Source organism: Carcharhinus amblyrhynchos, chromosome 9 (assembly GCF_965287045.1).
Source record: "Carcharhinus amblyrhynchos chromosome 9, sCarAmb.v2.hapA, whole genome shotgun sequence".
NCBI classification, from domain to species: Eukaryota; Metazoa; Chordata; class Chondrichthyes; order Carcharhiniformes; family Carcharhinidae; genus Carcharhinus; species Carcharhinus amblyrhynchos.
In genome coordinates, this window is record NC_137332.1 from 93,443 (window position 1) to 108,223 (window position 14,781).

The following is a 14,781-nucleotide window of genomic DNA, read 5'->3' on the forward strand; positions in this document are numbered from 1 at the left end:
CGTATACATCCTATCTCTAAGAATCCTTTCCAACAACTTCCCTACCACTGACGTCAAACTCACCAGCCTATAATTACCTGGGTTATCCCTCATACCCTTTTTAAACAACAGTACCATGTTCGCTATCCTCCAGTTCTCTGGGACCTCACCTGTGTCCAAAGAAGAGACAGAGATTTGTGTCAGAGGCCCAGCAATTTCCTCTCTCGTCTCCCTAAGCAGCCTAGGATAAATGCCATCAGGCCCCGGAGATTTATCAGTTTTAATACTACCTTTAAACCCTAACATTTCCTCCCTCGTAATAGATATTTCCTCCAACGGGTCTACAACTCCCTCCAAGACAGTACCGGACAACAAGTCCCTCTCCTTCGTGAATACTGACGCAAAGTATTCATTCAGGATCTCCCCCATTCCCTCAGAGTCTAAGCATAGTTCCCCTCCTCTGTCCCTAACAGGACCGATTTTTCCTCTAACCACTCTTTTGTTCCTAACATAGGAGTAAAATGTCTTTGGATTTTCCTTAATCCTGTCTGCCAAGGCCATTTCATGCCCCCTTTTCACCCTTCTAACTCCCCGTTTGAGCTCCTTCCTTCTCTCTCTGTATTCCTCCAATGCTCTCTCCGTTCCCAGTTGCTTAGACCTAACATACGCATCTTTTTTCTTCCTGACCAAGTCCTCAATCTCCCTAGTTATCCACGGCTCTCTAATCCTACCTTTCCCATCCTTCCTCTTAACCGGCACATGTCTTTCCTGCAACCTTTTCAGTTGTCCCTTAAGACTCCCACATGCCAAATGTGGACTTACCCTCAAACAGCCTCTCCCAATCAGTATCTATAAGTTCCTGCCTAATCACCCTCCCCTTTGGACAGCACTCACCTTCTTCCATTAGTATCCTGAAGTAGACAGAATTGTGGTCACTTTTTGCCACATGTTCCCCTACTGCAACCTCGACCACCTGACCAGGCTCATTTCCCAGAACTAAATCCAGTATAGTCCCCTCTCTAGTCGGGCTAGCTACATACTGCTCCAAAGAGCCTTTCAGTACACAGTTTACAAATTCCTCCCTGTCCGGACCCCCAGCCTTAGGCACCTTCCAATCCACCCCCGGGAGATTAAAGTCTCCCACTACAACAACCTTATTTTTTCTACACCTATCCAGGATTTCTTTACATATACTTTCTTCCACTTCCAGTGGGCTGTTGGGTGGCCTATAGTATACCCCTAGCATAGTGATCGCTCCCTTCCTATTCCTGAACTCCACTCACAGCGACTCAATTCCCGACTCCTCTAAATTATCCTTCCTCTGCACCACTGTAATGTGTTCCCTAACAACGCCATTCCCCCTCCTCTTTCTAACCCTCCTCTGTCGTGCCTGAAACACTTATACTCAGGAATATTTAGCTGCCAGTCCTGCCCTTCTTTTAACCACATCTCCGTCACTGCAACCACATCTAAATATGGTTGTGTGGGTTTCCTCCGAGTGCTCCGGTTTCCTCCCACACCCCAAAGATGTGCTCTTAGGCTGATTGGTGTACCAAATTGACCCTACACTATTCTCCCCTGAATCTGGTTACAATAGGGGTACCATTAGCATACACACGGGTCAAGGTAGGTGTAGGAAAATGCTTTTTAAGATGGCGGTGCAGGCTCGTTGGGCCGAAGGGCCTGTTTCCTGTGCTGGGTTGTTCTTTGTTCTTTGTTCTAAATTCCTTGCAAACATTAAGGCCTTAAGTTCATCCGTTTTACTCATTACGCTCCTCGCGTTAAAACAGATGCACTCCAGACCTCCAGGCCCACTCGGGTCCTCCTTCTCCCGGATGATTTTCCTCTCGTCTAATCGTACCCTGTCACCCAACTCGCTCCCAATCCCAGTGCCTACTGAGCTTTCGGTTTCATCCCCACCCCCCCCCCCCACATTAGTTTAAACCCTGCTAACCTCCCAGCCAAGATATTTGTGCCCTTCCCATTTATGTGTTCCCCATCCTTCCTATACAGGTGCCCTTCTCTCACGAATACTTCCCAATGATTTACAAATGTAAAACCCTCTGTCTTGCACCAATCCTTCAGCCACGCATTCAGTTGAAGGATCTCAGTATTCCTAGCCCCACCATTACTAGGCACTGGTAGCAGCCCAGAGATTGCCACCCTGGAGGCCTTGTTCTTCAGCCTGGCACCCAACTCCCTAAACTGCCTACGTATTTCGCCCCTGCTCTTCCTTCCTACTTCCTTCTCACCTATATGCACAATTACATCAGCTTGGTTCCCTTCGCCCTTCAATATTCCTTCTACCCTCTCTGAAACATCCTGTACCCCTGCTCCAGAGAGGCAGACTACCATCCTGGAGTCTTGCTTTTGCCCACAGAACCGCCTATCTATTCCTTTAACCCTCCCATCCCCCACCACTATCTCACTTCTAGTCCTCTTCCTTCCCTCTAAGGCAACCCGCTCCTCCTGTCTTCCCTCTGGAAGATCCCCTCCCCCATTTGTTACCCATGAGTACTACATGAATAGGATGGGAATAGAGGGATATGGTCCCCGGAAGGATAGGGGGTTTTAGTTCAGACAGGCAGCATGGTCGGTGCAGGCTTGGAGGGCTGAAGGGCCTATTCCTGCCCTGCAATTTTCTTTGGTCTTTGAAATCACTACCTTTGAGGTCCTACTTTTCACCTTGCTTCCTAGCTTCTTATATTCTGCTTTTGGAACCTCATCCTTTTTTTACTGATGCCATTTGTACCAAAGTCTACTATAACCATTGGCTGTTCGCCATCCCTTTTCAGAATGTCCTGCAACATCTTTGAAACATCCTTGACCCGAGCACCAGAGAGGCAACATACCATCCTACAGTCTGGTTTACAGCCACCTGACTGTACCCTTCACAATTGAATCCCCTATAACTATTGCATTCCTAACTTTTTACCCCTCCCCTCTGCAGCAGAACCACCCATGGTGCAACAAGTTTGGCTGCCGCTGTTTCCTCTAAGAGGCCATTCCCCTTAACAGTATCCAAAGCGGTATAACTGTTTTGCAGGGGAATGGCCACAGGATATTCCTGCATTACTTGCCTGTCTCTCTAGCTCTGCCTGGCAGTCACCCATTCCCTTTATGTCTGTGGAATCTGAGCCTGTGACCAAATCTCTATATGTGCTATCCACGATACTATCTGATTTACAGATGCGCCACAGTGTCCCCAGCTGCCACTCCAGCTCTGAAATGTGAGCACATGCTGGCTCCAGGCATTTGAAATGTTCCCAGCCTCCCACAGGGAGATGAAGATCTGACCATGGCTAAGAGATCTCCTGTCATGTCTTACCTCTTTGAATTAAACTTCTGAAAGATGTTCTGTTTCAGATTATGTCCAATTCTCTTTCCTGTTTCTCGTTACTACTGAATATAAAACATATAAGATGATTAGAGGTTTAGATAGGGTGGATAGTGATAGCCTTTTTCCTCTGATGGAGAAATCTAGCACGAGGGGGCATGGCTTTAAATTAAGGGGGGGTAGTTATAGGACGGATGTCAGGGGCAGGTTCTTTACCCAGAGGGTGGTGAGGGACTGGAATGCCCTGCCTGCTGCAGTTGTAAATGCGCCTAGTTTGGGGGCGTTTAAGAGATCCGTGGATAGGTTTATGGACGAAAAGGGATTGGTTTAGATTAGTGGGTCATTGTTTTTTAACTGGTCGGCGCAACATCGTGGGCCGAAGGGCCTGTTCTGCACTGTAATGTTCTATGTTCTATAACCTTTACAAACTATAAACCACAGAAATGACCTCTGAGATTACAAATGCTAGTATTATTAAATACTTACCTGACTTTCCATTTACCAAGCAGATTAAGACATTTTGCTAATTTTGAGAATGACAATGAGTCATATGATGTTTGATTTTTTTTACATGTTTTAATGACAAAATTACATATCAAGCGCCAAATCTCTGAGTGTAGCCATCATGTTAATGAAACTTGTCCCTACGCTGTGACAGCTGCCAATCTGCGCTCAATCTCCCGACAATACTTCTCAGGAAGGCCGACAGTTCTGCAAAAGAGCATCAGAAGAGATACAGAGACTGAAACTGAGGCTGATTCAGGATCAAAGCACTTCCCGCTCACTCCCGCACATATCCAATCCCTTCCTATTCACTCCCACTTACGCAATCTCAATAAACCTAATTTATTCCATTGTATGTGATCCCAATGGATCAACCACCTTCCGCTCCGAATCCAATGGAGCCAAAACCCTTACCCATTCATTCCCACTGTACATTATTCGCATGAGCCTGACCTGAGCTCCTCGAGTTTCTTGCGTTTTATTTGGTCGAGTCGAAGCCGTCGTTGATAAGCTTCCTCCTTCAGACGCTTGCCTTCCTCAAAGAATGCCGCCCTCTCTGCAATGTGCTTCCGCTCCCTCTCACCAATCTGCTCCCGAAGGTCAGTGGCATACTTGGTCCTTCCATGTTGCTTGTCGTCCTCCTCCTTCTTCTCCCTCTCGATCTGCTCTTTCTGTATCCTGTGAAATTAATCCCATTCATTTCTGTGACAACCTATAAAGTCCCTTATTTTGATTTCTTCCCCTATACAATTGACAATCTATATAAAATACAAAGAACAAAGAACAGTACAGTAAAGGAACAGGCCCTTCAGCCCTCCAAGCCTACACCGATTATAATACCTGCCTAAAACCGTATGCACTTACAGATTCCATATCCTTCCATTCCCATCCTATTCATGTATTCATCTAGTTACCCCTTAAATGTTGCTTTTCATACCTGCTCCCACCACCTCCCTAGACAGTGCATTTCAGACATTCACCACCCTCTGTGTAAAAAACCTGCCTCGCACAGTTCCTCTGAACTTTTCCCCACGCACCTTAAAATTATGTCCCCTAGTACTTGACTTTTTACCCTGGGAAAGAGCATCTGACTATCCAATATCCAGTAACTCCTTTGGTTAACATCTGCAGAACCTGCCAACAAGAAGAAGATCCAAAGGAGCAAGGACACTAATGGACAAACTATGAACGCCTGCCCACCACCCCCCTCAACACAGAGTGCTAACTGTAGAGAGTGAAACATTGAGAGTTACACAGAAACATTGAAACTAGCAACAAGTGTAGGTCATTCAGCCCTTCGAGCCCGCTCCGCCATTCATTCTGATCGTGGTTGATCATCAAATTCAATATCCTGATTCCATCTTCCCCCCATATCTCTTGATTCCTTTAGCCCCAAGAATTATATCTCATTTCTTTTTGAAATCAGACAATGTTTTGACCTCAACTATTTCATCTGGTGGTGAATTCCACACATTCACCAGTCTCTGGGTGAAGAGATTTCTTTTCATCTCAGTCCAAAAAGGTTTATTCCTTACCCTCAAACTATGACCCCTAGTTCTGGACTTCCCCACCATTGGGAACATAAGAACACAAGAACATAAGAAATAGGAGCAGGAGTAGGCCATCTAGCCCTTCGAGCCTGCCCCGTCATTCAATAAGATCATGGCTGATCTGAAGTGGATCAGTTCCACTTTCCCGCTTTCTCCCCATAACCCTTAATTCCCCTGTCTATCAGAAACCTATCTACCCGTGACTTAAATATATTCAGCGAGGCAGCCTCCACCACTTCAACGAGCAGAGAATTCCAGAGATTCACCACCCTTTGAGTGAAGAAGTTCCTCCTCAACTCTGATCTAAACTGCCCCACCCTTATCTTGAGGCTGTGCCCTCTAGTCCTGCTATCCTTTCTAAGCAGGAAGAATCTTTCTACCTCTACCCTATCTATCCCCTTCATTATCTTATACGTCTCTGTAAGATCCCCCCACAGCCTTCTAAACTCCAATGAGTTCAGTCTCTCTTCATAGGCTAACCCCCTCATCTCCAGTATCAGCCTAGTGAACCTTCTCTGTACTCCCTCCAAGGCCAATATATCCTTCCGCAAGTGCGGCAACCAAAACTGCACACAGTACTCCAGCTGCAGCCTCACCAATATCCTGTACAGTTGCTTTTATATTCTATCCCCCTCGCTATAAAGGCCAGCATCCCATTCGCCTTCTTGATCACCTGCTGCACCTGCAGACTGGGTTTTTGCAATTCATGCACAAGGACCCCCAGGTCCCTCTGCACCGTAGCATGCTGCAGCTTTTCGCCTTTTAAATAATAATCCCTCCTACTATTATTTCTACCAAAGTGGATAACCTCACACTTGCTAACATTATACTCCATCTGCCAGGTCCTCGCCCACTCGCTCAGCCTATCCAGATCCCTCTGCAGACTTTCCACACCCTCCACACAATTTGCATTTCCACTCATCTTTGTCTCATCAGCAAATTTCGTCACCAGATATTCAGCCCCCTCCTCTATATCATCTATGTAAATGTTAAACAGTTGAGGCCCCAGCGCCGATCCCTGCGGCACTCCATTAGTCACCGTCCACCAACCAGAATAGTACCCATTGATTCCAATGAACATTCTTTCTGAATCTATAAGTTTCCATGAGGTCACCTTTCACTCTTCTAAACCACAGTGAATATAATCCTAACCAATTTAGTTTCCCCACGTATGACACACCTGCCAGGAATTAGCCTGGTAAACCCTCGCTGTACTCCCTCTACAGCAAGAACACCCTTCCTCAGATAAGGACACCAAAACTGCACCCAATATTCCAGGCATGGCTTCACCAATGCCCGATACAGCAAAACACCCCTATCCCTACACTAAAATTCTCTCGCTATGAAGGCCAACATACCATTTGCCTTCTTTATTGCCTGCTATACCTGTTTGCCTACTTTCAGCGACTGATGCACAAGGACACAAAGCTCCCTCAATTTAAACCCATTCAAGTAATAATCCGTCTTCCTATTATTGCTCCAAAAGTGGATAACCTCACATTTATCCACATTATACTGCATCTGCCAATCATTTGCCCACACACTCAGCCTGTCCAAATCACGCTGAAGCATTTCCGTGTCCTCCTCATAGCTCACACTCCCATCCAATTTTGTATCATCTGCAAATTGGAGATAATGTATTTAGTTCCCTCTCCCAAATCATTAATAGGTAAAATGAATAGTTGGGTCCTAGCACAAAACCCTGTGGTACTCCACTAATCACTGACTGCCAATCAGAAAAAGACCCATTTATGCCAACTCAGCTATTTACCATTTATATAGATGATCTGGAGGAGGGAACCGAGTGCAGGGTGTCAAAATTTGCTGATGACACCAAGATTGGGGGAAAGGCAAATTGTGCGGAGGGTGTGGAGAGTCTGCAGAAGGATCTAGATAGGCTGGGCGAATGGGCCAGGAAATGGCAAATGGAATTTAATGTTGGCAAGTGTGAGGTGGTTCACTTTGGTAGGAAGAATGGTAGGAAGGACTATTACTTACGTGGCGAAAAACTGCAGCAGGCGACGGTGCAGAGGGACCTCGGGGTCCTTGTGCATGAGTCGCAAAAACCCAGCTTGCAGGTGCAGCAGGTGGTCAGGAAGGCGAATGGGATGCTGGCCTTCATAGCGAGGGGGATTGAATATAAAAGTAGGGAGGTCTTGCTGCAGCTGTATAGGGCATTGGTGAGGCCGCAGCTGGAGTACTGTGTGCAGTTTTGGGCGCCACACCTGCGCAAGGATATTTTGGCCCTGGAGGGAGTGCAGAGGAGGTTTACTAGGCTGATACCGGAGTTGAGGGGATTGAGCTATGAGGAGAGGCTGAATAAACTAGGCTTGTACTCGTTAGAGTTTAGAAGAATGAGGGGAGATCTCATTGAGACGTATAAGATGATGAATGGGATGGATAGGATAGAGGTGGAGAGACTCTTCCCGCTCAGAAAGGACAGTAGGACTAGGGGGCACAGCCTCAAGATAAAGGGGAGGCGGTTTAGAACGGAGTTGAGGAGGAACTTCTTCACTCAAAGGGTGGTGAATCTCTGGAATTCTCTGCCCGTTGAAGTGGTGGAGGCTGCCTCGCTAAATATTTTTAAGAAGCGGGTTGATGGGTTTTTGATAAGAGAGGGGATTAAGGGTTATGGGGAGAGGGCGGGAAAGTGGAACTGAGCCACGACAGATCAGCCATGATCTTATTGAATGGCGGGGCAGGCTCGAAGGGCTAGATGGCCTACTCCTGCTCCTATTTCTTATGTTCTTATGTTCTTATGTTCTAACTTTGCTTCCCATCTGCTAACCAGCTTCCTGCCATCTCAAGTCACTATCTGCAATCTCATACGCTTTAACTTTACGTGGTGTTCCGCTATGTGAGATATTATCGAAAGCCTTTTGAAAGTCTAAATAAACCACATCCACTGTTTCTCAAAGAACAAAGGGACCAAAGAACAGTACAAACAGAAACAGGCCCTTCAGCTGTCCAAGTCTGTGCCAATCTTGATGCCTTAACTAAACTAAAAAAGAACCTGCCCTTACTCGGACTGTATCCCACTATTCCCTCCCAATTCATGCACCCATCTAAATAGAACATAGAACACTACAGCCCTTCGGCCCACAAGTTGTGCCAACCATATCTCTACCTACCAGGCCTATCCATAACCCTCAATCCCATTAAATCCCATATACTCATCCAGAAGTCTCTTAAAAGACTCCAGCGAGTTCGCCTCCACCACCACCGACGGCAGCCGATTCCAATCACTCACCACCCTCTGAGTGAAAAACTTACCCCTGACATCTCCTCTGTACCTACTCCCCAGCACCTTAAACCTGTGTCCTCTGGTGGGGACCATTTGCCTCTTAAATCTTGCCTCTTAAATCTTGGTCAACTCAACTAGTTACATCCCCAAAAAATTCCAATAGATTCATCAAGCATGATTTCTCATTTGTAAATCCATGCTGACTTTGTCTGATTAGACAACTGCCTTCTCAATGTATTCAGCAGGAATTTCTCATTCAGTATGTGATGGCCCGACTAGAGAGGGGGCAAATCTTGAACTCCTCTTGGGAAATAAGGAAGGGCTGAGAAGGTGACCAAAGAGGTGGATAGGGGTAAAGCAGTTGATGTGGTGCATATGGATTTTAGCAAAGCGGTTAATAAGGTTCCCCATGGTAAGATACTGCAGAAAATACAGATGCATGGGATTGAGGGTGATTTAGCAGTTTGGATCAGGAATTGGCTAGCTGATAGAAGACGGAGGATGGTGGTTGATGAGAAATATTCAACCTGGAGTTCAGTTACAAGTGATGTACCTCAGGGATCTGTTCTGGGGCCATTGCTGTTTGTCATTTTTATAAATGAACTAGATGAGGGTGTAGAAGGATGGGTTAGTAAATTTGCGGATGACACTAAAGTCAGAGGAGTTGTAGACAGTGAGAATGGATGTTACATAGAACATAGAACATAGAACATAGAACACTACAGCACAAACAGGCCCTTCGGCCCACGAGTTGCGCCGATCACATCAACACCTATCTATAACCCCCAATCCCATAAAACCCCATATACTCATCCAGAAGTCTTTTAAAAGACCCCAGCGAGTTCGCCTCCACCACCACTGACGGCAGCCGATTCCATTCACTCACCACCCTCTGAGTGAAAAACTTACCCCTAACATCACTTCTGTACTTTCCTCCCCGCACCTTAAACCTGTGTCCTCTCGTAGCGAGTTTGCAGAGGGACATAGATAAGCTGCAGAGCTGGGCTGAGAGGTGGCAAATGGAGTTTAATGCGGAAAAGTGTGAGGTAATTCACTTTGGAAAGAGTAACAGGAGTACAGAATATAGGGCTAATGGAAGGACTCTTGGTAGTGTCGGTGAGCAGAGAGATCTCAGAGAGATCTCATGTGCATAGATCCCTGAAAGTTGGCACCCAGATTGATAAGGTTGTTAAGAAGGCATACGGTGTGTTAGCTTTTATTGATAGAGGGATTGAATTTCGGAGCCGTGAGGTCATGTTGCAGCTGTACAAAACTCTGGTGCGGCCGCACTTGGAGTATTGCGTACAGTTCTGGTCGCCGCATTACAAGAAGGATGTGGAGGCATTGGAAAGGGCGCAGTGGAGGTTTACCAGGATGTTGCCTGGTATGGTGGGAAGGTCTTATGAGGAAAGGCTGAGGGACTTGAGGTTGTTTTCGTTACATAGAAGAAGGTTAAGAGGTGACCTAAATGAGGCATACAAGATGATCAGAGGATTGGATAGGGTGGACAGTGAGAGCCTTTTACCTCGGATGGTGATGGCTAACACAAGGGGACATAGCTTTAAAATGAGGGGTGATAATTATAGGACGGATGTCAGAGGTAGGTTCTTTACTCAGAGGGTAGTAAGGGCATGGAATGCCCTGCCTGCAGCAGTTGTGGACTCACCACCTTTAAGGGCTTTCAAATGGTCAGTGGATAGGCATATGGATAACATTGGAATAGTTTAGGTTAGAGGGTCATTAGATTGGTTCCACTGGTTGGCGCAACATCGAGGGCTGAAGGGCTTGTACTGCGCTGTAATGTTCAATGTTTCATGTTCTACTTTAGGACGAGTGACCATAATCTCATTAGTTTAAAGATAGTTATGGAGAATGATAGGTCTGGCCCAAAAGTTAAAATTCTAAACTGGGGCAAGGCCAATTTTGATGGTATCAGGCAGGAATTTTCAACAGTTAATTGGGGGAGTCTGTGGGAAGGCAAAAGGATGTCTGATAAGTGGGAGACTTGCAAAAGTGTCTTAACCAGGTTTCACCGTGGAACCCCTGGATGAACCAATATCTGGAGTAACAATTGCAGATGTCAGAGCAGCTTTCTCAAAGGTCAACCCACGAAAGGCAACTGGCCTGGATGGGGTACCTGGACATGCACTTGGACCCTGTGTGGATCAGCTGGTGGGGATATTTACAGACATCTTCAATCTCTTTTTTTACGACAATCTGAGGTCCCTATCTGCTTCAAGAAGACAACCATCATTCCAGTACCTAAGAAAAGCTAAGCAGTGTGTCTTAATGACTATTGGCCGGTGGCTCTGACATATCATCATGAACTGCTTTGAAAGACTAGTCATGGCACGAATCAATTCCAGCCTCCCACTATGGCTTGCTTACCACTTCAACAGGTCCACAGCAGACGCCATCTCCCTGGCCCTGCACTAAATCCTGGAACACCTAGATAACAAGGATTATTTATTGACTACAGCTTAGCCTTCAACACCATTATTCCCACAAAACTCATCTCCAAACTCTGTGGCCTGGGCCTCAGCACCTCTCCTTGCGACTGGATCCTGAACTTCCTAACTCATAGACCACAAACACTAAGGATCGGCAACAACTCTCCTCCATGATCATCCTCAACATTGGTGCCCCACAAAGCTGTGTTCTCAGCCCCACTACTATACTCCTTATACACCTATGACTGTGCAGCCAAATTCCTCTCCAATTCCATTTTCAAGGTTTCTGCTAACACCACCGTAGTGAGTTGGATCTCAATTATGAGATAGAGCACAGCAATGAGATAGAGAATCTGGTGAACTGGTGCAGCAACAATAATCTCTCCCTCAATGTCAACAAAATGAAGAACAACATCATTGACTTCAGGAAGCGTAGAGGAGAATGTGCCCCTGTCTACTTCAACAGGGATGAGGTAAAAAGGGTCAAGACCTTCAAGTTGTTAGGTATCCAGGTCATCAACAATTTGTCCTGATCTTCCCATGCTAACACTATAATTAAGAAAGCCCACCAAGACATCTACTTTCTCAGAAGAAATTTGACATGTCAGATATGATTCTCACCAACTTTCACAGATGCACCATAGAAAGCGTTCTTTCTGGTTGTATCACAGCTTGGTATGGGCTCCTGCTCTGCCCAAGACTGCAAGGAACTACAAAAGGTCGTTGATATTGCACAATCCATCACACAAACTAATCTCCCATCCATTGACTCTGTCTACACTTCCCACTGCCTTGGCAAAGCAGCCTGCCTAATTTAGGACCCCACACACCCCGGACACCACTTCTTCCATTGGGATAAAGATACAAAAGTCTAAGGTCGCATACCAACCAACTCAAGGACAGCTTCTTCCCTACTGCTGTCAGACTTTTGAATGGATTAACCTTGCATTAAGTTGATCTTTCTCTACACCCTAGCTATGAATGTAACACTACATTCTGCACTTTCTCGTTTCTTTCTCTACGAACGATGTGCTTTGTCTGTATAGTGCACAAGAAACAACACTTTTCACTATGTTAATACATGTGACAGTAATAAATGAAATAAAATCAACAGATGTGTTGAGTATAGGGCTAACGGGAGGACTTTGAATAGTGTGGATGAACAGAGGGATCTAGGTGTATGTGTACATAGATCCCTGAAAGTTGGGAATCAAGTAGATAAGGTTGTTAAGAAGGCATACGGTGTCTTGGCGTTTATTGGTAGGGGGATTGAATTTAGGAGTCGCAGCGTCATGTTGCAACTGTACAAAACTCTGGTGCGGCCGCACTTGGAGTATTGTGTGCAGTTCTGGTCCTCACATTACAGGAAGGATGTGGAGGCTTTGGAGAGGGTGCAGAGGAGGTTTACCAGGATGTTGCCTGGTATGGAGGGGAGGTCCTATGAGGAGAGACTGAGGGATTTGGGGTTGTTTTCGCTGGAAAGAAGGCGGCTACGAGGGGGCCTTATTGAAACATATAAGATGATTAGAGGTTTAGATAGGGTGGACAGTGATAGCCTTTTTCCTCGGATGGAGAAAGCTAGCACGAGGGGGCATGGCTTTAAATTAAGCGGGGGTAGTTATAGGATGGATGTCAGGGGTAGGTTCTTTACCCAGAGGGTGGTGAGGGATTGGAATGCCCTGCCTGCTGCGGTTGTAAATGCGCCTAGTTTGGGGGCGTTTAAGAGATCCGTGGATAGGCTTATGGACGAAAAGGGATTGGTTTAGGTTAGTGGGTCATTGCTTTTTAACTGGTCGGCACAACATCATGGGCCGAAGGGCCTGTTCTGCGCTGTAATGTTCTATGTTCTATGTTCTAACTCAGGGTAAGCACATTCCTCTTAGAGTGAACATAAAACATAACAGCGCAGTACAGGCCCTTCAGCCCTCGATGTTGCGCCGACCAGTGGAACCAATCTAATGACCCTCTAACCTAAACTATTCCAATGTTATCCATATGCCTATCCACTGACCATTTGAATGCCCTTAATGTTGGCGAGTCCACAACTGCTGCAGGCAGGGTATTCCACGACCTTACTACCCTCTGAGTAAAGAACCTACCTCTGACACCCGTCCTATAATTACCACCCCTTAATTTAAAGCTATGTCCCCTCATGTTAGCCATCACCATCCGAGGTAAAAGGCTCTCACTGTCCACCCTATCCAATCCTTTGATCATCTTGTATGCCTCAATTAGGTCACCTCGTAACCTTATTCTCTCTAATGAAAATAACCTCAAGTCCCTCAGCCTTTCCTCGTTAGACCTTCCCACCATACCAGGCAACATCCTGGTAAACCTCCTCTGCACCCTTTCCAATGCCCCCACATCTTTCTTATAATGCGGCGACCAGAACTGTACGCAATACTCCAAGTGCGGCCGCACCAGAGTTTTGTACAGTTGTAACATGACCTCATGGCTCTGAAATTCAATCCCTCTACCAATAAAAGCTAACACACCGTATGCCTTCTTAACAACCTTATCAACCTGGGTGCCAACTTTCAGGGATCTATGCACATGTACCCCAAGATCTCTCTGCTCGTCAACACTACTAAGATTCCTTCCATTAGCCCTATATTCTGTACTCCTGTTACTCTTACCAAAGTGAATCACCTCACACTTTTCCCTATTAAACTCCAACTGCCACCTCTCAGCCCAGCTCTGCAGCTTATCTATGTCCCTCTGCAAACTGTAACATCCATCCTCACTGTCTACAACTCCTCCGACTTTGGTGTCATCAGCAAATTTACTAATCCATCTTTCTACACCCTCATCAAGGTCATTTATAAAAATGACAAACAGCAATGGCCCTAAAACAGATCCCTGAGGTACACCACTTGTAACTGAACTCCAGGCTGAATATTTCCCATCAACCACCACCCTCTGTCTTCTATCAGCGAGCCAATTCCTGATCCAAACTGCTAAATCACCCTCAATCCCATGCATCTGCATTTTCTACAATAGCCTACCAGGGGGAACCTTATCAAACGCTTTGCTAAAATCCATATGCACCACGTCAACTGCCTTACCCTTATCCACCTCTTTGGTCACCTTTTCAAAAAACTCGATAAGGTTTGTGAGGCAAGACCTTCCCTTCACAAAACCGTGTTGACTATCCCTAATCAATTTATTTCCCTCTAGATGATTATAAATCCTATCCCTTAGAATTCTTTCCAAAACTTTGCCCACAACATAAGTAAGGCTCACCGCTCTATAATTCCCAGGATGGTCTCTACTCCCCTTCTTGAATAAGGGGACAACATTTGCTATCCTCCAGTCTTCTGGCACTATACCTGAAGCCAATGATGACATGACGATCAATGCCAAAGGCTCTGCAATCTCCTCTCTAGCCTCCCATAGAATCATAGGGTAAATCCCATCCGGCCCAGGGGACTTATCTATTTTCATACTCTCAAGAATTGCCAACACCTCCTCCTTATGTACCTCAATCCCATCTAGTCTACTACCTGGTATCGCAGTATTCTCCACGACTACACTGACTTTTTCCTGCGTGAATACTGACGAAAAATACTCATTCAGTGCCTCTCCTATCTCTTCAGGCTCCACGCACAACTTCCCACTATTGTCTCTGACTGGCCCTAAACTTGCACTAACCAATCTTTTATTCTTGACATTGAAGGGCAAGGCTGGTAGAAGTAGGGAACCCCGGATGACTTGAGA

The 14,781-nt window shown here is 45.9% G+C and overlaps 1 protein-coding gene across 1 annotated transcript in view; it reads right to left on the reverse strand.

Annotated features, from left to right (window-relative positions):
- Positions 1 to 3,917: 3,917 nt before the first annotated feature.
- The window catches only part of LOC145348241 (cilia- and flagella-associated protein 45-like), a 112,914-nt gene continuing 102,050 nt past the window's right edge, over positions 3,918 to 14,781 (reverse strand). Inside the window, exons 11-12 of the mRNA XM_080196442.1 lie at positions 4,274 to 4,498; positions 3,918 to 4,027 (exon numbers count right to left, since the gene is read on the reverse strand). Coding sequence (XP_080052568.1) covers positions 3,961 to 4,027; positions 4,274 to 4,498 — 292 coding nt within the window. The 3' untranslated portion in view covers positions 3,918 to 3,960. The remainder of the gene's footprint in view (positions 4,028 to 4,273; positions 4,499 to 14,781) is intronic.